At 34.5% G+C, this 25,285-nt stretch overlaps 2 protein-coding genes across 4 annotated transcripts in view; one reads left to right on the forward strand and one right to left on the reverse strand.

Moving 5' to 3' along the window:
• Positions 1 to 7,604, forward strand: part of LOC118737584 — an 81,785-nt gene extending 74,181 nt beyond the window's left edge. For 2 of the 3 annotated variants that reach the window (XM_036468175.1, XM_036468178.1), the window contains 2 exons: positions 6,263 to 6,932; positions 7,320 to 7,604. In XM_036468175.1, coding sequence (XP_036324068.1) covers positions 6,263 to 6,905 — 643 coding nt within the window. In that variant the 3' untranslated portion in view covers positions 6,906 to 6,932; positions 7,320 to 7,604. Of the gene's footprint in view, positions 1 to 6,262; positions 6,941 to 7,319 lie in introns of all 3 variants that reach the window. The other variant, XM_036468176.1, reaches the window with a different exon arrangement.
• LOC118737583 (guanylate cyclase soluble subunit beta-1) overlaps positions 1 to 25,285 on the reverse strand; it is a 248,683-nt gene that overhangs the window by 58,589 nt on the left and 164,809 nt on the right. Inside the window, exons 13-16 of the mRNA XM_036468174.1 lie at positions 25,200 to 25,271; positions 24,931 to 25,096; positions 17,212 to 17,349; positions 7,598 to 7,755 (exon numbers count right to left, since the gene is read on the reverse strand). Of these exons, the coding sequence (XP_036324067.1) occupies positions 7,598 to 7,755; positions 17,212 to 17,349; positions 24,931 to 25,096; positions 25,200 to 25,271 (534 nt within the window). The remainder of the gene's footprint in view (positions 1 to 7,597; positions 7,756 to 17,211; positions 17,350 to 24,930; positions 25,097 to 25,199; positions 25,272 to 25,285) is intronic.

Genomic DNA, 25,285 nt, shown 5'->3' on the forward strand with positions numbered 1-25,285 from the left:
CGGAAAACTCTGCTTCTCTGTAGGAGATTCCCTATAATAATACCAAACCATTTTTGTATAGTAACTATAATTTATAGATTCGCCAAAACTCCTAAAAAATTCAATACGGGCACCAATAAAGACTCGGTTTATTAAACAAAATTTGAAATAAAAATTGTGTTTTATTATTGGATGTTTTCTGAAGAGAACCAGAGTTTTCCGATCGAAAAATATTGATTTTGAGGAATTCCATACCATTTCTACTAAAAATTGTTTATTGCCATATAAAATACATCGAAAACTTTGAGCGGATTGGGCGACCTCTAAATATTTTTTGAGCTTAAAACAAAATAGGGCTATATTTTTTTTGTTATAAAACAATTCTAGGTTGTGAGAGCATTCAAATTCCGACTTAACTTTTTTTTTGGACCAACCTAATGTACATGCATATAGTATACGTAACTACACGATAACCAAAAAAATATTGACGTCATCTAATAATAATGGCGTATCATTTTCTTTGTCGCTATTAATTAATTAGCCCGAGCATTATCGATTAATAATCGGCTTTAAGCGCAAAAAGCAAGTATATACATGTTTCACTCTATCAAGGGATACTGCGCCGCTTAAGCGTAATGACCTTTTTGTCAAAGTGGATAAGCTGATTATGCTTGACAAAAGAAGTAGAAATGTATGAGAAAGCAAATTAGCTAAGCGGTGTTAAATGGCGTTGAAAGGCACAAAAAGTTGATAAGTCATCACAATAATGAAAACTAAGTGCTGTGAGCTTCATAACCAATTGGGGCCCAAAAATTATATGCGTAGCTGTATGTGTATTTACAATGTGTATATAATTATTCCGTGTAACAGCTGCACGTAGATTAAATAACTATGCGGGCAGAGTCAGGGTTTAAAAAAAACTCTGAAAATTTATTTAGTGCGTGTTTTGGTCACATGCAGAACGGTTCCCTGCAGAAAATCAAACTGGTTCAGAACTCCCGCCGTACTAGCATGAAAAGGCAGCTGTTAAGATCGTTCTGAATTGGTTCCATTTTGGAAATACTCTTTTTTTTAATGAGAAAAATGTTTGGGATTCGATTTTTGGATACTTTTTTTTATTTTTTCTTCTCTTACAGATTTAATTTTTTTACGTATTTTATTTACTTTTAACCGACTTTAAAAAAAAGGAGGAGGTTATAAATTCGTCGAAATATTTATGTATTTTACCGCATAACTTGGGACAACGTTAAGCGATTTATATAATTCTTTGAAGTCGGATTTCTTTTTTGCTTTGAAATTACTTGTTTATTTATTTTGTTCTTTAAGTTTTTTAAATTCATATTTTTCTTTTAAACTTTTAAACGACACGCAACAATTTAAATTTCCATTGCAATGATGTTGGAGTAGGAGGTGAACTCGCGGGACAACTTTTGCATTGCGTGAGAAGTGAGAATTTGTACATTTACTTCATAGCGTTTACATGATAAATGTATGAAACTTTGAGACCACGCCACTACCACAACACAAGTATCAAATATCCCGCTCAGCAGTCATTTTGCAGTAGTTCAGAGAGAGTTCTGAAATATGTAGACATCATCTCGAGGATACGTGAGACTCCTTGTCCGCATGTAAAGGTTAAATACAAATACAAAAGCTAAGGACTTCCGGGTTGCAGGACTTTGCAGTTGTGCAAATATTATTTATAATTAAAGTGGGCGCTAACACTCTGATGATATAAACATGAAATGGTATCAAAACATCAAAGCTAGACGGAAATGACAAAAGCTTTATCCGCAATTTTAATTTTTCTCAGAACAGATTTTAATGATCAAATTAAGCTATCGATGGGTAGTCTTCCTTTGTGGGTCAAAGATGAAAATAAGGCGCACCCTAATGTATAGAAAAATTCAATGCACATTGGCAAACATTTATTTATTATTCGTTACGCGCGGCTACACTTAGATTAAATTAATTAATAAATATCAAATATTAAGTTTTGTGGTTTCATGATTGATTCTCGGATACGGTGTTTTGAGAACCATAATCCATATTAACTGCTAGTGTAGTGCACTGGATTTTATGAAATATGGCTGTGTAGCTTAATGCACTCATTGGCCATTTTTCATTTCAGTTATGCGTTTAGTGATGCTGTGCATATGATAAATGGTTTTTCTTTCAATAAGGGCAACCGACTTTGCGAAAGCTCAGAGGTTTTAATTCATGCTGGCAGACCTGCACACACTAGTATATACATACATGTACAGATATTATTACCATATTTGCTCTGATATAAATACTTATCTGCATACATGCATACATATATATATATTTACCTTCATTCTTAAAGCTTAGCTAGCGGCACTCAATATGTAGGTAAGTAGGCGCCTGCCGAGATATTTATCTTGTCGCTTTTCACAAGCCAAGTAGAATAATTTCTAGCACGATTACTTTGTCGGAAATAACAAATTAAATTGCTAAAATTTTTTTTAGCAAAATATTTAAGGATACGATCTGGTCACAAAATTTCATTTTCCCTCTTAATAAAAATTTTATTCAAAATGTTATTTTGGAGTTTGAGGTGATTTTATGAGAAATTTTAATTAAAACCAAATAGCTTGCACTTACCAACAATATTTTTGGCTCTCTGGTGGCTTAAAATTAATTTGACAACAACATTTTTTCCATACAGCTAACAAATTTTACGCAGTCAAGCATCACAAAAATATTTTTGCTGCCAAGTGTCCATGAATTTCTTATGAAAGATATTATTTTCACTCTGTGCTATGTCAAAAGGTCCTATCATAAATTTCGTATGACATATTCAGGTTAGGCTATGAATGTCGTAAGAAAAAAACAAAAAAAAAAAAGAAATGCGGGCAGAAGACCATACAGTCAGACAAACATAACGAGCATGCGAACAAATTTATTTGAAACGAAAGCTATTTGACTGGCAATTCGAACGGCAATTTGGGGCAATTGGATCGTATAAAATGACAAATTGCCGCACAAAAAAATAAAAGAACACCGTTACACTCCAAACATCGATTTCAATTATATATTTTTATTTGAATTGTGGTTGTGTGTCAGAATAAGAAACCAAAGCGAAAATTGGTTTTGCCAGTTTTCATGAGAAGTGATAGTAAATATTGCCATTGAAAAGAGGATAAATATTTTTCGTACGAAAATTACCATATACCAGTGTTGGTTATAAGGAATTCGAAAAGAAAAGATACCCCGGACATATGTACCTATGTGTGTATTAAATCTGGTAAAACTGAAAAGGACTTCAGCGTAAATTGGTTAAAATTTTTTTATGAAATTTAAAAGAAGTGCAGTTATTAGACATTAATTAATATTCACTGATTACTAAGTATTTGGCTGAAATGCGAAAATCGGTTAAAAAATCTAAAATTTCCGCGCAAGCTTTGAGGTTAGCGTATATGTATGGTCCGCTTTCAGTTGAGATTGCTTCTTTATTTAGATTTCTTTTCTGTTGCATTTATGTCATTATTAAGAGAGGAAAACCACTCTTCCATGGAAAACATGCTAGTGAATGAAATATTTAAAAGTCGAATATTGTGATCAATCATATTTGAATACTGCGAAAATGTGACATCTCAGCCATTTTAAAAAGGAACAGCCATCCTAACGGCTCAACAAAATTTAGCCCAAATGTGGTCAATTGGGCTTTATAAGAAAATCAGACTTAATATTACCCTCTGTGCAATGCAAATCAGTGGAAAAAGTTGGCTAAACTATGAAAGCATTATTTGAAGCCTTAGGTCTTAAAATTCAAAATAGCAGGTCCAATATATTGCACATATTTTTTAAGTCGTTACATTTTCTTAAAACTCATTATCTGAAACGCTTCAAAGTTGCTGATTACGATTCAACATCGACACTATTAAAAAGTTCTTAGTGGACTTGTTGAATCTTCATAAGGTCCCATATTACTGTTTTTTTTAGATCACTTAATATGAGTAATTTTTTCGCGTATTATGTATATACATGTATATATATAGTATATGTACATAGTTTGATAGCTTTTGCTTTTCGAATAGTTGGCAACCCTAATCAAAAATATTTTCAGACTAAAGTTATTTTAAAACTCTTTCGGTTGACACTCATATACTTGTTTTAGTATTTCATTTAGCATGTGTATATCTTAAATAATTTCGACTTTTAAAACAGGTGGCAACCCTTTTTTAAAATATTTTCAAACTAAAATCTTTTTTTATCCTCTTTTGTCTGAATTTATGATACCTATTTTAATTGACTGATGAATTTAATTGAATTTGATTTTATAAACACGTGGAAACTCCCCTACAAATAAGTTAAGAAGTAAATACCATTTTGATTGATACTCATATTTTAACAATTCGCTTACTTTATTAAATTTAACTTTTTTAACCGGAGGCAGCCCTCTTCAAATAAATCAAACAAACTTTTCTTTGACACCCAAATTTTAATATTTCTTATGAAATTTTGGAAAGTATAACTTGTACATCTATAAATATTAATGTTTTTAGGAAATATATGTATATGTCTGAATATTTTCAACGTACTTGAACGAAAAATTCCTTCACGTATTAAATACATAGATATGCACTTTTAATGTGCCGACTTATATGGAATCCAAATTTTTCTTTATTCTTTTAGCCAATTGAGTAAACAATTTTTATAATTTTTCACATAATTTTAGAATGTGTATAAAATTATTTCAAAAAGGCAAATTTTTCTCGCTAACCCCATTAAAAAATACTCGCATTCCCTTAAAAAATCCCATTTGTTTCAGTTAAATCGACTTACATACATAATTTAAAGCTCACTCAAGTTAAACATTCAAGGTTGTAATAATTCGCACTAAATTGAAAATTGGTAAGAATTTTGCGAACACTATTAGAAATCAAATGTGAAAGGTCTCCATTGATTCCACATTTGGAAAAAGTTATTCATGGTCGCATTTTTTTTTCACTGTTCAGCCAAACGGTAAGAGTACTCATTAAAATAGGTTACACTAAAGTGTAGAACATGCAATTGTTTATACAAAACTGGTATAACAATTTTGTTTCTAAGAATTACCATTTATGTTTAATTAACTTTTTGAAATTAGTCAAGGCGTTTCGACGTTATGGAAAAATAGTGGAAATCATGAAAATTGGGAATTTCTACTTCTACGTTTTTGCTCCCTGGATAAAGGGCCGAAAATGTTTGAAAAAAATGTGTATTCTAATGCCATCTGTTGTACTGTTGTTGCAGTTTTAAAAATAAATAAAAAATTTCTATCAACAATGCGTCTGATATTTCAATGTCGCATAATGTTTAATCAAATAAAATTTATATATTTTTTTAATTAAATGCTCTTTGCAGAAATAATAATTATTTCATGCAGAACTAAAACTAAAAATATACTACGAAAATATTTTTGCCATCAAATGTTTAAAGTCCATTGTTCTTTAATCGAGTTTCAGTAGTCTAAACCCTACACTAAGTACAAGAGTTCTCAAAGCAGGGACAATAAAAAGATATAAATGCATAAATAAAAAAGCATGAAAGAATTTGGAAGTGTCACTAATACTTTAAACAACACATAAATTCAATTCACTCGTATTTTTTGCGGATTATAAATAAACTCAGCAACTGAATATTGAGCTTCTTCCAGCGTTACGAACTTTCGAACTAAAAGAAAAACTTTTAATATTATTCTTTACCGAGTGATCAACTTCTTTAGGAGTACATACAATTTAATATACAATGCTTTGTCAGTTTCTATTATTCTGTTGTTTTTTACATTTGGATTTTGCCAAACTTTCTAAATATTTGTCAACAGCGCTTCATACTGTTTCATACAGTTTTTCTTATTTTTACCATCTAAATCAAATACATATGTATGTATGTAGGCATGTATTACTTTAAAGGCTAAAAACTTTTGTACTTATTGAGCACGTGTATGCAAGGCCTTAAATACAAATGGGGTGGAGAGAAACTTTGTAAACTTTTTTCAAAGTTTTAGTGAAAAACTGTAAGGCGCGAGATTTTGGCGGCGATTCTTCTAAATGCATACCTACATATGTACGTATAATATTTTCCGCTTTGTCCATTACAAAAAGCGACAAAACGCGCGCCAAGTGTTTTCCTTTTATTTTGCACTTTATTATTTCCACTGAACTTTGCAATACCCATTGCTTTCACTTTTCTTGTAAAGCTTAACAAATGTTTCACTTCCATATCACTAAATACTAAGCTCTCTTAAGAACTAAATTTTTTTGTCAACATGTTGCAGATGCCGCATACGTGACTTACTGCGCCAAAATTGCCAACTACCCGGCGGCATCGATACTTTGCGGCTGCCACGACGCCTACAGCGCTATATCGACCTTATGGAAGAGCTCGAAGGGCCACAGAAAGAGAACGATGCCGAAAATAATGCAGCGTTAGAAAAGCTACAAGCCTTTGGTGGTGGCGTCAATGGTGCCAAGAAGCGTGTACATTTTGCTGAGTCCAAGGATGAGGAGCAGTCTTCTGTGGATATAGAAGTGGGCGTTGAAGTGGACGAGAGTCTATTGGTGGATGGCGGCGAACCGCCAAACGAACAGCAATCAATAATAGTGGTAGGCGATTTGGCAACAGTGTTTGAAGAAGATTCAGCGGAAGTTGTGGAAGAGCAGTTAGAGATGGAAAATCGGTTGGAGAGGCCCGTAGTGGTAGACATTATCAGTTCAACGCAGGTGCAGCTGAATGCCACAGATAGTGCCAGTTGCAGCAGTGACAGCAACGACAGCAACGACGATGACGGCGTGACGATGCAGTGCAGTAGCGGCGCCAACAACACCAACGCCGACGCAAATACCTATGGCAACAGCAACAGCGAAAACTGTGATATTGAAGTCAAGGTCAGCGAATGCACTGAACGCCAGCTTAGCTAGCCAACATTCTCAAAATAAATATAAAAAGTATGTGTGTAAGTATGAAATGCAGTGAACTACATAAACTGCCAAATATATAGACTATATGTATGTAACTAACTACATAAGCTGTAACGCTATACATACATATGTATGCAGTAACAGAGAAACACTAACACTTACGTACAAAATTGGCAACATTTTGTCTAGCTTAGTAGCTTAGTAGTGAATAGCTCGTTGGTTTGCAGTTTGCTAACCAAACTTTTGTATGTAAACGAAAGATTAGCTTTGCCTATATACCATACACCTACATGTGTGTACACATGTGCTTATGTAGTTTAAAAATTTATGAACAACAGCTGTTCATAAACAAAACTGAGTAAAGAAATGGCGAACAACTTTTTAACTTAATATGTATTTATAACAAATTTTCAGTTGCAAGTTGTGTTCAACACAATAATCTACAAACAAGTCAACAAACAGGGTGAATAAGACTTATCTTTCTACATCAGTTTGCTGCTCATTGCAGCTCAACAACTAAATAAGTAAATAGCCAGCATTGTGTGTAATTGTATTATTCTCGTTTCGCTTGAAATAGGTTTATCTATTAAGTATGTATGTAAGAATGTAAGCTTAAAAGTAGTATGTATGTAATGCATGGATTACATTTTAGATTAAATGAAAAAATAAGAAAATCACTGTGTGTCACTCACCGATAAGTTTCCTCGCTGACATTAATGCAGCCTGGCACTCCTGTGGTCTCCGTGCGACTTGTCAGATTCACCGTATTGCCAAAGAGACAGTAACGTGGCACGCGATTACCGATAACGCCGGTCACCACTTCGCCCGAGTGTATGCCAATTGTCACTTGCTGCGGGAATGAAAATGGAAAAAGTAAAAAAGCGAACAGATTAAAAATGCGGTCACGCGAATTTACTAATATTCGAATTGAAAATGATTTTTCTTATAATGATTACATAAATATATGTATATAAAATAAGAAAATAATAAATTTGAATTAAGATGTTAATTTTTGTTTCCACTCGTAAATGAGAACATGGAGTGTAAGATTTTTCATTTATAAAATATACATGTACATTAGACTGCATCACCTAAAAAAAGTTGCGGTTCTTCCGCCGGGGCTAAATATTTTATTACATTTGAAGACGTGCACCAAAATTTTTTCGCAATATGTTAAGATTTACGTGAGCTGGACCAATTAGAAAATACCTAAAAAAGTGGAGTTCTTTATGAATAAAAATAGTTTATTAAAGAACTTTTTGGAAAAAATCCCATCAGATGACAAAACAGATTAAGCTTAAAAAATCTGCATAAATATATTTGAACATCTTTTCAAGGGACGCGTTATTATGAGATATTTGATGCTGTTTTTTTTTAATTTTTCAAAGATTGATTTACGAAAACTTTAATAACTGGGCCAAAACTATTCCGAACTAGACTTGTGGGGTATCAGTAAAAAGGTATTTTTCCATTTGTTTTTATATCTGTGCAAAAAAAAACTCATTCAGGTCCCAATTTTTTTCAAATACCGACAAATTTTAATTCAATTTGGACTGACACTCGTTCATCCTACCGTTCTCTTTCATACTTTGAAAATATTTTTCCAGTGATACCTCACTGGTCTAAATCGGAATAGTTCAGGTTCAGTTATTTAAGTTTTTCTTATACCAATCTTTGAAATAAATTAAGAAATAGCATCAAAAATCTCTATTACGAATCCGTTAAAAATTTTTTAACATTTTTTTTTTTAATATTTCTATGCAAATTGTTTAAGTTTAAGCCGTTTTGTCATTTGATAGGTTTTTTTTTTCAAAAACATCTTTAAGAAACTCTTTTTATCATAAAAAAACTCCAATTTTGGAGGTATTTTCAAATCGGTCCAGCCCACGTAAAGCTTAATATTTTTCCGAAATATTTTGGAAGAAGTCTTAAAATATAATAGATATTATAATTCCAAAGGAAATACAGTACCTCTTTTTTTTGTATTGGGAGTGATGCAGTCTAATGTACATACATACATACACAGATCCAGTAAAAGTAATAAAGACTTTAAAAAAATTTAAAGGTTCATAAAATCTGTACAAATCATTCCCTTATTTCCTTACACGCCTATAAAAAGTCTCCCGGGAACTTGCTATTTGCTAAGGACGGTTGGTAGATATCGCCCTACTCACATGAGGAAAATGGATATAGAAAGCTTATATTCGCAAAGATGTCACAGTAGGGGCCTTCCATGCCAATCATCGTTCCTGAAGCAATAGCCAAATCTCAAAATATGTAGGTTGAAACCGACCTACTATTGTTAATTTACAGGTCACTATGTACCCTTTCACAAACGGTTAGAAATTTGAAGGTAGGGTTGGTGGAGGGATATTTTGCTGGGAAATCTCCATCAAAACAAAGTTCAGGAAATAGTTGTCATTCAAGAAGCAGTGGACTCACTGCAGTAGAGCGTGATGTAAGTAAGTAAGTGAGGTGAGTAATACATATAGTATAATCTGATAGCAAGGAGGCTTCAAGGGCCCTTAACTCCATGTGGTGTGTTTTCTTGTACGTCTCATTTGGATTGATGACTGGGTAAGTAAAGGCACACTTGAAACTTGAAAGTGATACCTCTGATCTCCTATGGCTCATCCTTGAACGGTGGGGCACATCTCCAAGTTTTCACCTGGCGCTCCCTAAACTGAAATGAGCGCTAGGTAAAAACTAGGACAGTGAAATTGCAAGATACCTTTGGCCTAAACTTCTCTAGAGGCGGTTAAAGGATCTCTTTACTATTACGAATCCTCTGCTCTCGCTGTCGAATTGATTAGTATTCACGCAAATAGTTAAGATACTTACGCGATCCCTCTTGCTGAAGCTGCGTGTAGGGAGAGAACGTGGAATTACCCCAGCGCTCTCTATTACACTCTCCAGCCTTTCGGGACTAAGATGAAAACAAATTTGGCTAGCGGTGCCTGAATATCAGTTATTGAAATATCGGAGTTTTCGTATTTCTGAAATTTACCTTTATACGGGACGCGAGTGTTATTTTAGTCCGATTTGAACAATTTTCAACGAATTGCTGTTCCGTAAAAAGGTTATTAAGTGCACCGAGTATGATAGAAATTTATTAATTGTTTACCGAGACACAAATTTGTTGTCATAAGTAGGCAGCGCCACGCCCATTATCCAAAAATTTTTAATAATCTAATTTTAAGCTAAGTGGTGTTGTTGAGTGAATTCAGTAGTTACTAGTAGTCAGGTTTCGTATTTCTGTAAATTACCGTTATATGGAAAATGGGCGTGGTTATCGCCCGATTTCAAAGATTTTCAGCTATTTTTTAGCTGGACCTTAAAGAAAAATCGTTACGAATATGGTAAGGATTGGTGAAGCGGCTACTGAGATACGGAAATTCACCATAAATAAGTGGACGGTGGCCATTGGGCGGCTTCAAAGAAGTACGTCATACAGAGAGAGGTGGCTGCAATCTGAAATATTCTGCATGGATGGTTTGCCGAGTGTCTTTAGCCTAACACTTGCGAGGGCAGGGAACTGACACACAAAGTATTCGACAATCTCCTGTGAGCCTGGGTCTTAAGTCAGCCCTTTTGTAATGTACGCCAACGCACAGTGGTCCAATGTGCAAAACTAGGGCGCCTTGCTGCAACACGCCTACATTTATTTTTTATTTTTAACATGACTCCCGAAATTTCAAGAGGAAAAATTGTTAATTTTTGTCTGTCGACTCCTTAAAGTGAATTACTTGATGTAATAACAGATTTTGTTTTTTTTTGTTTAATCATAGAATTAAATTTGATAAATTTAAATTAGATGTGCGAAACCTAATTCAGAAATTGTACCTAAAGTGAACAAAAGCTTTCCGAAAAAAGTGTGGTTTCTTACTGTAAATAAAAATTGGCCCGAATTTCAAATAGACTTGTCACAATTTGTGTGTTCTAAGTTTGGTAAGCTGACATTTTCTGTTGGAAGGCCAACTAAATTTTGTAGGATTGTTGCCAAAAAGTTGAAATGAAGAAAGCTAATAAGCTTTCGGAAGTTATCGAGCAAGATGCACTTCTTTTGGCCACTGAACTATCACTGAAAAATCAACGATGATTTTTATAAGTTACATTTTTTTATATGGAAAAAACCGCGAATCAAGGCGATTTTCAACCGCTTAAAACTTGGATGCACCGATGCACCTGTATACCCATAATTTTTCGAAAAATTCAGATAAAAAAGTTCGCAATTATATTCCGAAATTTCGAGGCGTTTTTTTTTCGAATGAAAAAAATTTGCGGATAACAACAATAATTAACATATGGTAGAAGTTATAGCTGCTATTTCGGAGATCTCATCAGACTTCTTCATCGAGTTCACTGGGATTGGAGATAATAGAAAATTTTAATTTGAAAACATTGCCATTATTTAACAAAAATCGCCATGCACTCCCTTGTGATCACCAGGGAACCTCGTATGATCTTATTGAATTTAATATAATTTAATTGATTTGAAATTGAATTATAATATTTATATTTACGCCATGTGAAAGTGTTTACATAAAGATACCATAAATTGATGAAAAATTTAAAGATTTTTTTTATTATAAGGCAGGTCGCTATTCGATCTTGACCATGATCTTAATTTATGACCAGAAGTTGTTAATCATTCAAACATATCTTGAACAAAATTTCATGCCGATATCTATTTTAGTTCTTGTTATAATAATTAAATTAAATGAGTACAAAATAAAAAAAAAAAATTACAATTTATGAATATTTAATAAAAAATATCCTGGCCAGGATTTCAGCCAACCCACTCGCGAAATATTTATGAACACGTTAAATTTCATACGAAATTGATTTCATCCATTAGACAGATGAGTGAAGGTCGTGCCCTTGTTGGATCTTAGACTATAAAGAAATCACGTGGTAATGCGAAACATCCCTCACCCCATACGTGGTCGATCAAGATATCTTCTTGCCAAGTAGATAAGCAAAAAAAAAGAATTCCACTTTTACAAATAAATATTTCCAACGGAAATTAAAGTACCTAATTTCAGATAGTCAGATTGAGGGAAAACTCGCTACTGAAAAAAATAAAATTAATTTTAAATAAGGCATGAGGGCTTAAATGCGCTTTTGGAGTTCAACTAAAAAGCTCCATTTCGGAAATAATTGAGATCAGCTTTCAAGAGAACTCGATATTTAATAGGAGCAAGCGAAAAATTCATACATGCACACATACCCACGGGCAGCAGAGAAAATATTCATTAGCAATTTCCTCACACATGAAAGTGTACGTGCGTGTATGGCGCATAAAATAGAAAAAAATGTGGATGTGCAAGTAGGTCACCTACAAAAAAAACTTCGTAGGTAAGTTCATATGTATATACCAAATAGCATTCTGTAGCAAACGGAAGGAAGTTTTAAGGATAACAGCGGTAGATATTTGAAAAGTTTCGAAATCATGCTGATAAATTATAAAATTTCTCGCACGACTTGCTTGTGCAGAACAGCAGCTTCCAACTAAAACAACACAAACAGCGCTTACCTGATAGGTGCAAAACTAAATAAATTCAAATTGATGAAGAGTTCCCGCTTTCATGGTCGTGATGTGCAAGCAATCTGTCAAAAATCAACTTGGCCTTAGTGCACATTTACCGCTAAGTTAAATCAAGTAAAGTGTGTTATTATGCAGCCGACCGGTTAGTGCTGAGTTGGTTATTTCGAGCACACGCTAATGCACAGATCCACTCAGCGCTCGCAGGATGTCGTTGTTGTTGTTCAAAAGTGCTCAAGGCACTAGTGAGTGACCCTTGTGTGCGGCGGCGCCACTTGTGGTGACAGTGTGGATACGTGTCACGGACATGTAAAATTACTTTGATGGCAAATGTTAAATTGCACGAAATTGAAGGAGACGTGTAGTGCTGCTCGTATGTCTGCCGTGATTTAGGGATTGTGCAGGTTTGTTGGTTGTTTCGTAATATTAATTTTTATAAAAAATATGTTTTCTAACTAAGTGATAGCTAGATCCAATAGTCATTATATTAATTATACAGCTAACGTGAAAAGTGCTATCAGATGGGGCTGAATGACTTACAACTGCCCTTTTTGACTATTACGAAAATGTTTGTATGTAGTCAAGGCTTAACTGTAGATCAAAATACCCAAATGCCAATTTTGCATTCATTCTGTGAAACCTAAAAGCCTCTGCAGCCCGATGTGTTGAGCTAGTAAATTGTTTTTGGCTCGACGAAGTAAATCTGAAAAGTAATCTTCGGAGTTGATACAAAACTTTTTTATAATTTTATTTAGCATCAGAGGGAAATCGCTCATAAATTAAGTATGTAACACAGTTTTATGACTAGATTTAGAAAGCGGCAAATATTTTTCTTGAGCCATTCAGGCGGACTATTCTAGAGTTGTACATGAATATCGAAATATTGGAGACCACGCTAAAAGTTTTGGAATTGGACTCAAATATTCGAGGCAAGTTAACAGAATGTTTAAAACGGGGTTTTCCTAGAACATCTCACCTAAAGTAAATATTTTGTATGAGGTTATCGAATTGACTGCATTACGGTAAATGTAAATGGAGTAATACTAACAAAGGGGACAGTCTTAAGTAATTTATGATATAGCAAACACCAGTTAACTCCTCAAGAAAACTAATTCTCTTTCAATAAGGAAAGGCCGGGAGTTCTCCACTGACTCTAGCGTTTGCAGTATGTAAGTATTTTGAATTCAAACACTTATTTCGTATCTCTTGTCTTCTGCAAATCGAACTTATCCGTGAGAGTAAACTTAAATCAATTTTTTTTTTGCAAAGACCACATTATATTTGTGCTTTAACTATGCCATAATCTTTTCTCAAAATTTTCTATTAATGGCACAACAATTCGGCAATGCAATGAGTGTGGAAGTAATTAACAATGCAACACTCGTGCAATCGTACTGCTGACCAGCACATTATGGATGCATTGAGCTATAAAAATCATATGCGTGGCAATGTACATATGTGCAGTACAGTAGCGCCAGAAAACAAACCCTTCGTCGCTGGCGGATTTTAATAACTGTTTCTCGAAATTTGCAGTAATTCTCGCTGAAAGATTTCAAAGCCACCATGGCGTATACGCAACTTAAAGCGTTGCTGGCATGCGGGAAAGTATATGCACGTGTACAAGTAGATAATATGTATGTGTGTATTGCATGAACTTACGCCCAATGCTCATAGTTACCCCATTTAGACTGCTCCACTTTCACTTACTACTTTGGCACAGATAAGAGCGTTGCGGGTAAGTTCTGCGATGAATAGGGGGAAGTAGAAAAGGATGCGACAGGAAAAAACAAAGATGAAAGCCAAGTGAAAACTTTTCGCCATTGTCGTTAATTGCTCTTTAGACGTTGTTCTTTGTGGTATTGATACTGCTGCTTTTCGTGCATTCTTCTACGCTTCTACTACGAGTCGTACAACTTCGACGTTTAGTTCCAACGATCATACTACGAGTGCAACAAAACCAAAAATACCTATGAGTGGCTTAGGTGTGTCATTCAATGTTGTGTGAGAGGATGTGCGAAGAAGTCTTAGATAACAAAACAAAACAAAAAGATAATCAAAAGTTGCTGCAACAGGCACTTTGCTTTAACTTTATTGTAAGTTAAAGCATTAAAAACAAAACTTTAAAATTAATTTGTGTTATTTTAACACAGAAGTTGCACGACTATGCGCTCGCTTGTATGTATGTATGTATAAGAGTAAGAAACACGTAAATGAGTCGCGTATGTACATACGTACATTTTCGCATATGTCTCTCCTGACAATGAGCGCTTTTACAAAGTGTTATGAAGGATTTTTTTAAATTTTTCAAAAAAGATTTAATTTGTTTTATAAAAGTGGTGATTTTTGCCATTAGTGAGTGAGAGTGTGTAGTTAAACAAACGAGTCCTTCATTTCGTTCTTGTAAGTTTTCAAGAACACACATCAAAAAGTTTACTCCTAACATAGGAGAGCAGTTAGTAAACTGACATTAGCAACACATTAAGCAATGTGTTGTAGAAAGTGCAGCCACTACCTACTTAAATGGTGTTGTGAGTTTGTCTATTAATCGGCGGTATGGTTGTTAATTTGTAAACTTTTGTGAGTAACTAAAAAGCAGATTCTATTTTACTTTGAGTCCAAGCCGGAAATGGGTAACTAAAAATGTGTTTAATTAAAAAAATAGACAACTGATTTACCCAAGAGTTTTTGCCTATAAAATTTCTTTTCAAATTCCAATGCTGGAATCATAATCGGGTGACCACTGGCTCTTGAAGCTGGAGTCGCTGATTCGAATCCCAGAATGTAGAAATAGTGATATCCGAAAAAGCAGATATAACTTCTACCTTGTGTAAGTTACTGTTGCTTTTCCAATAAAATTTTCATTTGAATTGTTGAATATAAATAAAAAATATTCAATGAAAGGAGTCAAAAGAAAATTCAATAATCTTGCTTTTGTCTAAAACAGTACTAGTTGGATCTTAGAAAAGCGTCACGCCCCCTTTTTAAAATGCATTCCCATTTTGCGCACCGAAATATTATTAATGCCTCTAGAATAATCTAGAATAAATTTATAAATTTTGCTTGGTTGACAGATTTTTTAGCACTCTAAGTACTAAATACAGTTTAAATACCTATGTACGGTAAAGTATTTTCCATTATGTTTTTATTATTTTTTATTTATAGATGTTTTCTTTAGTATCACTTAAGTACCTAAGTACCAAACCCATCTTCTTGTCATATCGGACAATAAAAAAAAAATCCTGTCGATGACGAGCGATCCACCCCAATATACATATACAATGAGTGTGAAAAATAAGTATACCCCAACTGATGGACGATTTTATTTATTTACATTTTTCATATCTATTTTTTCTTATTCTTTTATAAAAATTTGGTTTATGCAACAGCAAAAACCTCAAAAATTAATATTCTTGCTTTCATATTTTTCACTTTTCAATTCAAGTTCAAGTTTTCAAAAGTTTTATTGCGAATTTTCTTTCTTCTAACGCATGAACACACATTTTTTTTATGAAGCAAGTTACGTAACAGCCTCAGCGAAAAAAATTCTTAAAATCCAACAATAATTTTTAGCGACTTGAAATTTGCTCTTTATTATATTAAAATTTAAAAACTGCATGCTAAAAATATTTCTAAGAAATCGAATTAAGAATCGAATTTAAAATTTCAACGAAAATTTCTTCCGTTTCCCTAGTTATCTATGAAATCAACAAAAGTGTTTCTTGGATTTTGTGCTGTTTAGTGAACTATATTTTTATTCAAAAATAAGAAAAATTGGGTATGGAAAAGAAATTAAAAAAGTCTAAAGGTCAAGTTATACCTATTTTTGTTCCTAACACCATATGTATACTCCATACAAAAAAAAAAAATACAAAAAAATTAGTACACATCACATCGGGAATATAAAAAAGGTTATATTCTAAGCATTCCAGCATAATATTTCGGAAAATATAAAAATTTAATTTTCCCTAAATTTCTTTTTTTTTTATAAATCCAATTGGTTTTTAAAACTGAAATGTTGAAAAATTTTTTCAACGAAATTAAAATAATGAGCATTTTAGTGATTCTCGGGCACGGAAAGCGGGTGCTCTCAATTTTATTAGGGGTTTTTGGCAGAGAACTGTTTGAAAAAGAGCTAAGATCATTTCACACTTTTATTATTGAAGCGATTAGAAGGACGACCAGATGGAATTATCTGAGCATTTTCTACTTCTGCGTAGGCCTCGCGAGTCCAATGTTTAGAACGTGGGTTGAAAACCTGGGAGAAGTTTATGTTCCTTGCAATATGCATAAGAAGAAGAAAGTAAGCACCGAAATTACTTTGATTTTTAATTGATAGTGCGAAGGATAGATTTTCAGCTTTTTCACAATGTTATATGAAGAATTAACAAAATTTTTTAAGAAATGTTCATTATTTGGCCATCTTCAAAAGTTTTTAGCTCGGTGAGGAAGTTTTAGTTATATTTAACCGACTTAAAAAAAAAAAATGTTGAGGTTATCAATTGGTCGGAATTTTTTTTTTGTATGTTACCGATTTCTATAATTCTTTTTTTTAAGCAAAAGTGGTAGTCCCGAACTAATTTTGTTTAGATCCGATCATTGATTGCATCATGAAGAAATTAACGGTAATCTTAAATTTTTATATGAGAATTGAAGTCGGTTTTGTTGTTTTGCTTAAAAATAACTTGTTATTATTAAAGGAAAATTTTAAGAGATATATCGAATATAAAATACCATATTTTAATGCTCCAAATATTTACTCACCACTGGATTCGATCCCATTTTCACATTCTTCGCCATATCCATCATATCCAGCGCCAAGCGAGCAATACATTTGGCATGATCCTCACAGTGATCGGGCAAACCAGAAACGGCCATATATTTGTCGCCAACAGTCTCCACCTGAAACAAATAAAGCATGACTCGCTTAAGTTACTTATAGCCCAAATACTTTTAATATTTTAAAATAAACCTCTAACTTTCACAATGTATTTAGTGAAATGTATGTTTAATAGCCGAAGTCAATGCAAAGGCCAAGCATTAAAAAAATTCGAAAGCAAAATATTTGTATGTAAAAGCATAGACAGACGGCAGCGTTGATCCGGCTCATTCCTACAATTAATTTAAAAAATTAATGCGGATTAGGGGCATCTTCGATGACAACATTGACCGAAACGGTCATTGCTTTTTTTATGTTGAATGAAAGGTAAACGAACCAAACAAAGCCATATAGTTTGGCGTCCGCGGTAGTCTAGTGGTCAGAACTGTCTACTAAAGGTCAGTAGGAGCAAGGCCCGACACCCAGTAATTAAAAAAAAAACAATATTTTTTTGTTTTATATTATTTCTTATTCATGTTAATAAAATTTTTAAGACAACAACTATAAATACATAAAAATAGATATATTCGATAATGGAAGGAACTACAAAAACAAAAAAAAATGTGTACGCCATGGCATTCGAGCGCACGACCTCGCGATTCGCCTAATCCACAATACCGTCATTTGTCAGCATAAAATTTTGATCAGATCAACTGCGTCCTTGATCGGGATTAATATTGCCGTCTGTCCATGCTATAAGTGTATGTATATGCAGTTCAAGAAGATTGTAGAAAATGCAGAGAAAGAGAAAAAAAATCACACTTAAGAAATGTAAAGTTGAGTGCACACACAAGTGCAATTATTTTATGACCGCCGTTAATGGCTTCGTGGCAACCACAAACGTCGGTCATACATATAAGAACATGAGCGAAATCATTTACATGTGCGTTTACATGTGAACTTACATACTTGCATATTAACTTGCACACTTTACGAGTACTACTTGGTAACTGTTTGTTTATATAAATGAACGACATCAACATGGAAATCGTACCTATACCTACGGCAATAACTATTCCCATGTGTGCAGAAGAATATTTGTACACTAATCATATATGTACATATGTATAAATTTAGTACATACTGCATATGTATGTATGTATGTATGTATGTATGACCCTGACAAACGACCCAGATTTTTGTTTTATGAAAAAATATAGTTTTGGCGTCAATTCATGTAATTTCCTCAGCAGCACTTGGTTAGTAAGTCACTCAGCGGATGAAGTAAGTAGTATGTAGTCGACGAGTCAGTGACTCAATCACTTGGTAAGTTAGCCAAGCAAACAAAGTCAGTTAGTCGGTCAAGTGGGTGACGTTGTGGAGCAAAGAGAAGTTGAAAATTGTTTTAATGGCTAAAAAGGGTAAAATCGCTAAATGCGAAAGAAGCGAATATAAATTTGCGCCCCAAGCTGCATTGTGGCAGAGAGTTTAAGTAAGTAAGATAACTTTGTGTGTGCGCGCGGTGGCGCATGCAACTCTTATATATACCCTGCAGGAAATGGGACTAGTTTGTAGCTAACTATTAACTAACTAGCAGTCGATTAGTGGTAACTATTTCCTTTGGCCGTAACTAACTACTTTTGAACGGCGATGCCTTAGATGTAAACTAACTTGTAGTTAACTACTTTGGACATAAGCTATCAATCAATAAAAAAAAATTATTTTCTATTTTTTTATAATTTTTGATTTAACATTACATATTTTCTTATTTGGTTACATGTAAAATTTTGATCTTTGTTTTATTTGTCCTGAATTCGAAAAAGAACCTGCTAAGTGCAGAAAAATGTGTATTGAAAGTAGGAGGATATTTAAATGGATGCTTGTAAAGAAAGCAAACTCCCGTTAACGTCCGAATGACTCCTGCACGACTTTTCAACTAATTTAAAGTTTGTTTTTCGTAGCTAATTAGAAGTTAGTTATTTATCCAAATCCCGCAAAAAGTTAACTATCAGTTTGTTATTTTAATCAATTGATATTTTTTTCTGCACGGCACTTATGCATATACATACATACATATTTATGTATATATACATATATACACATCGATAAACTACTTGTTTTATGCTCAATGCTTTTTGATAGTTAGAAGTGACACTCAAAATATATGGTGTTTTCTGGGTTTGCAAAAAATTGTTGCACTGTTGTAACCAAAACTAATGTAAACAAAGCAAAAATGGAAATATTTTAGATTTCAGTGCATTCCTAAATGACCAAAAAAGTATACGAGTAGTTTTCAATGATTTCTAGAAAATTTAGTTTAAGACAGGCGTTCCGGTTAGGAAAAGATACTTGGGCTTGCTCGGCAACTCTGGACAACGGGAGCAACCCACGCATGAGATCCGGAACTAGCCCTTGCCTTGGTCATGCAGGAAAGAGAGCAGGCTCTAATTGGATACCTTTGAGCGTCCTCAGTGATTCCTGTTTTACCGATCACAGGTACATTGAATTTATATTGGACGAAGCTCATCCTTCTAGCACAATCTACAGGAATCTGAGGCCTACCAGTTGCGAGTTATATAGCAGAAATCTTCGCCTAGATTAGGAAGAGCCTTGAGAGCGTATGCCCACTGGGACTTTAGAAGGGTTGAAGATAACCACACCGAAGGACGGCTGAGCTCTTCGGTTTAAGATCGTCAAGCAGACAACTTTTTACTGTCTTCTGACTGGAGACTTTATAAAGTCGGACTGGAGAAATGCAAGTCCAAAATTAGAAGAGCGTAGAGGGCGTCCGTCTCCTTAATGTTCATCTTTCATACAACACTGCAAACTTAGAGTTTGGCCCAGCATTGATAATGGAGCGTAAAATGTCTCCCTTCGTATGGGATGCCCTTTCCTTCGGCTGATTAGAAGGATCATAATTGGCGACTTTCTCATGGGGATGTTAGCTAGTAGAATGAGATTTTCAATGTGTTCATATTGCTGATATTGTCAAGACTAGACGACAAGGAAACCGAAAGTGTCAAACACCTTCTTTGCCAGTTTTCGAAGTTAACTACACTGAGGTGGTGGTGTTTCCGACAGTAGTGTTTCGACAGTCTGACAAACTAATATAGCCAGTATCGAGTCAAAAACCATATCAATAGGGACTTTAGGTAAAAGAAAATATGTCTCCATTAGACATACTAAAACAGCCTTTACATATAACATAACCTATTCTATTCATAATGCTGGTAACGCTGGTAAGAATTTTTTACTTAATTAATGGTGTGTATTTTTAAAAATGCTGCTGCTAAAGATACTTAAATAAGTACATACATATATTGGATACAAAAAAAAAAACCACGTCGCAGACGTGAATCTAGAATTCTTAGTTTTTCCTCCACACGTATATGCTGCAACCTCGCCACCTTGTAGTTTGTAGAGCTTAATGAGCCATGCTTTTGCAGGTTGCTATAAGATCCTGTTCGCATATGCCAACCAGCAATCCATGCGAAATTTAATAATAACAGGGCGTATAAGTGTTTTGCGTTGTTGAAATTGTTAAAAATCAGTTAGTTGAAGTGCTTCATATTCGAGACAATTGAGTTTGCGCTTCGATGGTGGCAGTCTTCACGCCAACGAAAATTTAGTTTGCCAAAATATACATATATACATATGTATATGTATGTAAAAAAAAATTACGTACATATATTACATCGCTATTTTCTTTAAAGTAAATTCACGCTAGTCTTTTGTGCTAGCGAACTACTCGTATTTGCAAGAAACCGCTATACATATGTATATGTTTCCAACTAGAACGAAAGCTGAAGTGTTGCCTCCTTGGCTGTCGGAAATTTCGGTGCTGACATGCACTGCTTTTTATTTTCTTGCCAATGGAAAATGTGATTACATACATAAACAATTTGTGCTAGGTGTGCAAATGCTTCAAAGCGAAACCGTGCATGAATGTAAGCTTATAAACTTCAAAAAAATAATGTATACCATAGGTTTCCTATATGCATACATACATATACATATATATATGTACATCAAACTGGGTTAGTCGCTCTACAGTCTGAAAAATTACTTTGAGAAAATTTCGGGGCTATAAAAATTTTCGTCATTGGCGAGTACTAAAAAGAGCCTTAATAGAAATTTCTTCTTAACGTATTTATTTATGAATTGGTTTCCAAGTCTGATGTGTCCTTGAAGATATTTTGGGGTACTATACATCTTTTTAAGATGCCGTCGAATTGGAGAAGCTCCTTAGCTTAACAAATTTTTTTTCATGAGATGTTTTAAAGTAATAAGAGTATACTTAATAAACAGAAAAGTTACAGCGACTTGGATATTTTTATATAAACCATATAAAATTGTTGTTGTTCATAGATAACTTATAAGCCATGGCGTGCGAGGAACTCGGGCTGGCGGGCAAGCAATCAATCAGTGTGGACCTTTTTTATTTTATTTGAGTGTATATTATAAAACTCGTGCCAAAATGAGTGCACTTGATTACTTGACGGTCTGCCAAAGTTACTAGCTTGCCATGGCGTATGAGTTACGATTATGTGTCTATCAACATCAGAGTGTCCAGATTGGACGATTTGGGGCTAATTTGGCGATTTTTGTTTTGGATATTTGAGCTTAAAAATTTATGAAATCGCTTTTTGCGATGTTTGGCGATTTTTCCCCCTTCAAGTCAATTTTTTGTGCGCGTCAAAATGTGTGATAACTAGGTTATGGAATTAGAGCTTTAATTTTGATGTGGCAATACTTTTTATTGTTATCGATTTTGTTGTAGCATATCGAACATTTCCCAATATTAAACCACCATTTATGACAACTCCCGTTGAATGTGAATCAACAATCTGGACACTTTGATCAACATCAAAATTTAGTGGGTTTCTGCCACAACTTTCAGGGATGTAACATCCATGGGCCTGTGTAATTACTTAATTCCCATGCTGATCCAAAAAATCTGCCATGGAATTTGAAGGAGCATCTCGTGGCAGCTATGTCATGAATTAACAACGCTATGGATAGCCTTTTGTAACTTCCGCTAGAACATATTCACATCGACAGAATCGCACAAGTGTGTGAATACCTAAAGAGTCAGTAAAGATTTCCGTGCAGCAAAGATAGAACCGGCAACACTGGTTTTGATACGGCAAATGTTAAAGCTGTTTTTGATAGACTTTTTTGTGCTGATTACGAATCCGTAAGCATACAGTTTCCATCAGCTCCAAATTTTGAGAAAAACGTGGCCAAGTGCCCAAAAAAGAGTTTTTTCGCAATACTTAAGAAGCTCTAGGAAAAAAAAAACAAAAGGTAGTAGAACCTTCCTCTTAGTCTTAAACTAAAGCTGGATCTCTCGACTACTATATCTAAGAATACCATCCCTACACCTTGACTTTATGGTCACTTATAGTCACTTGTTTAACAGAAAAAACTGATTTTGGCAGCCACGTATACTCTAAAAGTTATATGCCTATCAGCCTAACTTAATTTCTACTGAAAACCCTGGAACTGCTAATAGATGTACACATCAAAGAAACTTTAGATGAAAGACAATTTTCGATAGCTCAGCGCATGGAAAATTGAGAATATGTTTAGAAGTGTTTCTAGAGATAGCGGGAGGGTTTAATAATGTCTCGAAAGAAGCTCTAATATGTAGAAGCGATACCCTCGATATGGGCGCATCGTACTCTTCAAGTTTGGATAACCAACTGTTGGGCTGAAGAAAAAACTCGGCGCAATGGGGTTCAAAGATGTGACGCAAGACGTGCATAGAGGAACACCCCCGGGAGGGGTGCTATCACTACTTCTATGGATGCTTGTGGTTAATTCATTACTGACAAACATAGAAGGAGGAGCAGCCATGCTAATAGCCTATGCAGATGACATTTCAGTTATCATAAGCGGTAAGTGTCTAATGGCTCTTGCCTCACTGGCAAACCTGACGCAGAGAAGCCCGACTTAGTATTATTTACTAAAAAATATAAGATCCCAGCTTGGGATATATGTACCTAAATTGGGGAAGACTATTTTGAAACTAAAGCCAATTACGAAGTATCTTGGAGTCGTACTGGACAGAAAACTATCGTGGAATCTTAGTGTGAAGGGGCGTGTGAGGAAGGCCTCGGCAGCACTGTATACATGCAAGAGGAGACTGGACTGCACTTGGGGCCCTTCTCCTGCTCTTTCGTACTGCATACATATTCACGGCAATCATTAAGCCAGTACTATTTTATGGAGTATGGTGGACAGCAACGAAAAATAAGACATAACTTAAGATACTGGACAGGGCAGCTTAGCTTTAGAACGTATGGCCTTTCTTATTTACTACATACTTACTAGGTGATCCCGCGTATGAGCTTCAAAAGTTTTCAAGAATCTACAATATAACGTTTGGCGTAAGACGGTTCTAAAATGGAAGAATGGGTAGGGGCTGCAGTATATTGGACCGAAGCGGTGATTCATAGGTCCCTTAGGCTAACAGACCGTTGCAGTATCTATCCAGCCGGGGTCTTTGCAATAAAGGAAGCAGCAGAGATACTACATGAAATTTATCCGACAGAAGAGATAGTCAGACGGCCGTTAAGACTCTTATTTCCTACAAAACAATTTATTTCATCGTCACGGACTGAAAGGAGGCTATAAGAAGGCTAGATGTGGCTAAAAACATCTACCCTTAATGGGTGCCAGGACACAAGGGTGTGGAAGGTAATGAGAGAGCTGACGAGCTAGCTTAGGAAGGCATCCTCTTAGTCGCCTCACTTATGACGAATATACGAATTCCACTAGTCGATAGGCTTTGGAAAATAACTAAGGGTTACAGGCTTGCAGGAATTATTTATAATTAATAAAATAATATGATTTCTTAACACCAACAAGAAGAACAGATTCGAGGCTTCTAACAACAACAAGATGCTAACAAAGCATTGTTTGTTATCAGCACGTGCACTTAAAATTAATTTAATACAAGATGACAAACAATTTAGAAAACGCAACTATCACGAGGAAAGTGTAGTGCCTATAATTTGCCTTCAGTAGGCAAAGACTCGCGTTATTCGGGTAGGTACAGCTGCATAGCTTACAGTCAGAATCGACAAAGGCCAAAAGTGTCTATTAAAATTCTCTAAATTCGAATGGAAATGTTCTTTAACATTGCGTGCGTGCATTGATTCATAGGTCGTAAACTTATCTGGCAACGCCGTAGATATTATATTCGTCTATGTGAGACCTCTTATAGGCAGCCGGCATAACCTAACCTAACCTAAGAAATGCCAATAAAAAAAAAAAACAATTTTTTTGTTTTGCTATCAGAGTATGGTTTTTAAAAATTGTGGTGATTTCATCATTCGTCGGTGAAAAATTATTGAAAACGTAAAGCAGATAGGGTACTTTATTTATTACCTTTCCAGCTATATCTGTTTTTGAAAATGGATTAAGAAATAGTAAACCTATAAAGAATTTTGTTGCTGCACGATGTAAGGAAAATTAGAACTAAGTTTCTGGCAACAAGGGATTTGGCTATTTCATACATTTGAAATTTAAAACAATGCCATTGCGCAAAAAGCTCGTAAACTTCAATTTGGACTGGCCGAAAATTAAAATCACAATTAATGCATCTATTATTTAATTTATATTAAATTTATATAATAAAGCGGCTTATCAAATTTTACCTTGTAGACATTTGGATTACGCTTTGAGTCTGTTAACGCATCGAAGACTGTGTACAATTCATTCAGCATTTTTACGATTTTCATAGCGCCCTCTGCATCTGTATTTTCCGCACAATATTTACCGAAGCCAACGATGCCAGAAAACATCAGTGTAACCGAATCATAACTGCAGCGAAATGAAGATAAACGTGCAATAAAATGAAACATTGAAATCATAGCCATAAATATAAATATTTTGCGTTCAACAATTAAGCAAATTTATGTGTTACCGTTTAGGCGGCACTGGACGTTGATGTCGTAACTCATTGGCCACAGATTTCGGAAGTACCGAGTAGAGAAGCCTGCAAATAATAAA

Source organism: Rhagoletis pomonella, unplaced genomic scaffold, assembly GCF_013731165.1.
Source record: "Rhagoletis pomonella isolate Grant_MI unplaced genomic scaffold, Rhpom_1.0 Rhpom_scaffold_00004, whole genome shotgun sequence".
Lineage (NCBI taxonomy): Eukaryota > Metazoa > Arthropoda > Insecta > Diptera > Tephritidae > Rhagoletis > Rhagoletis pomonella.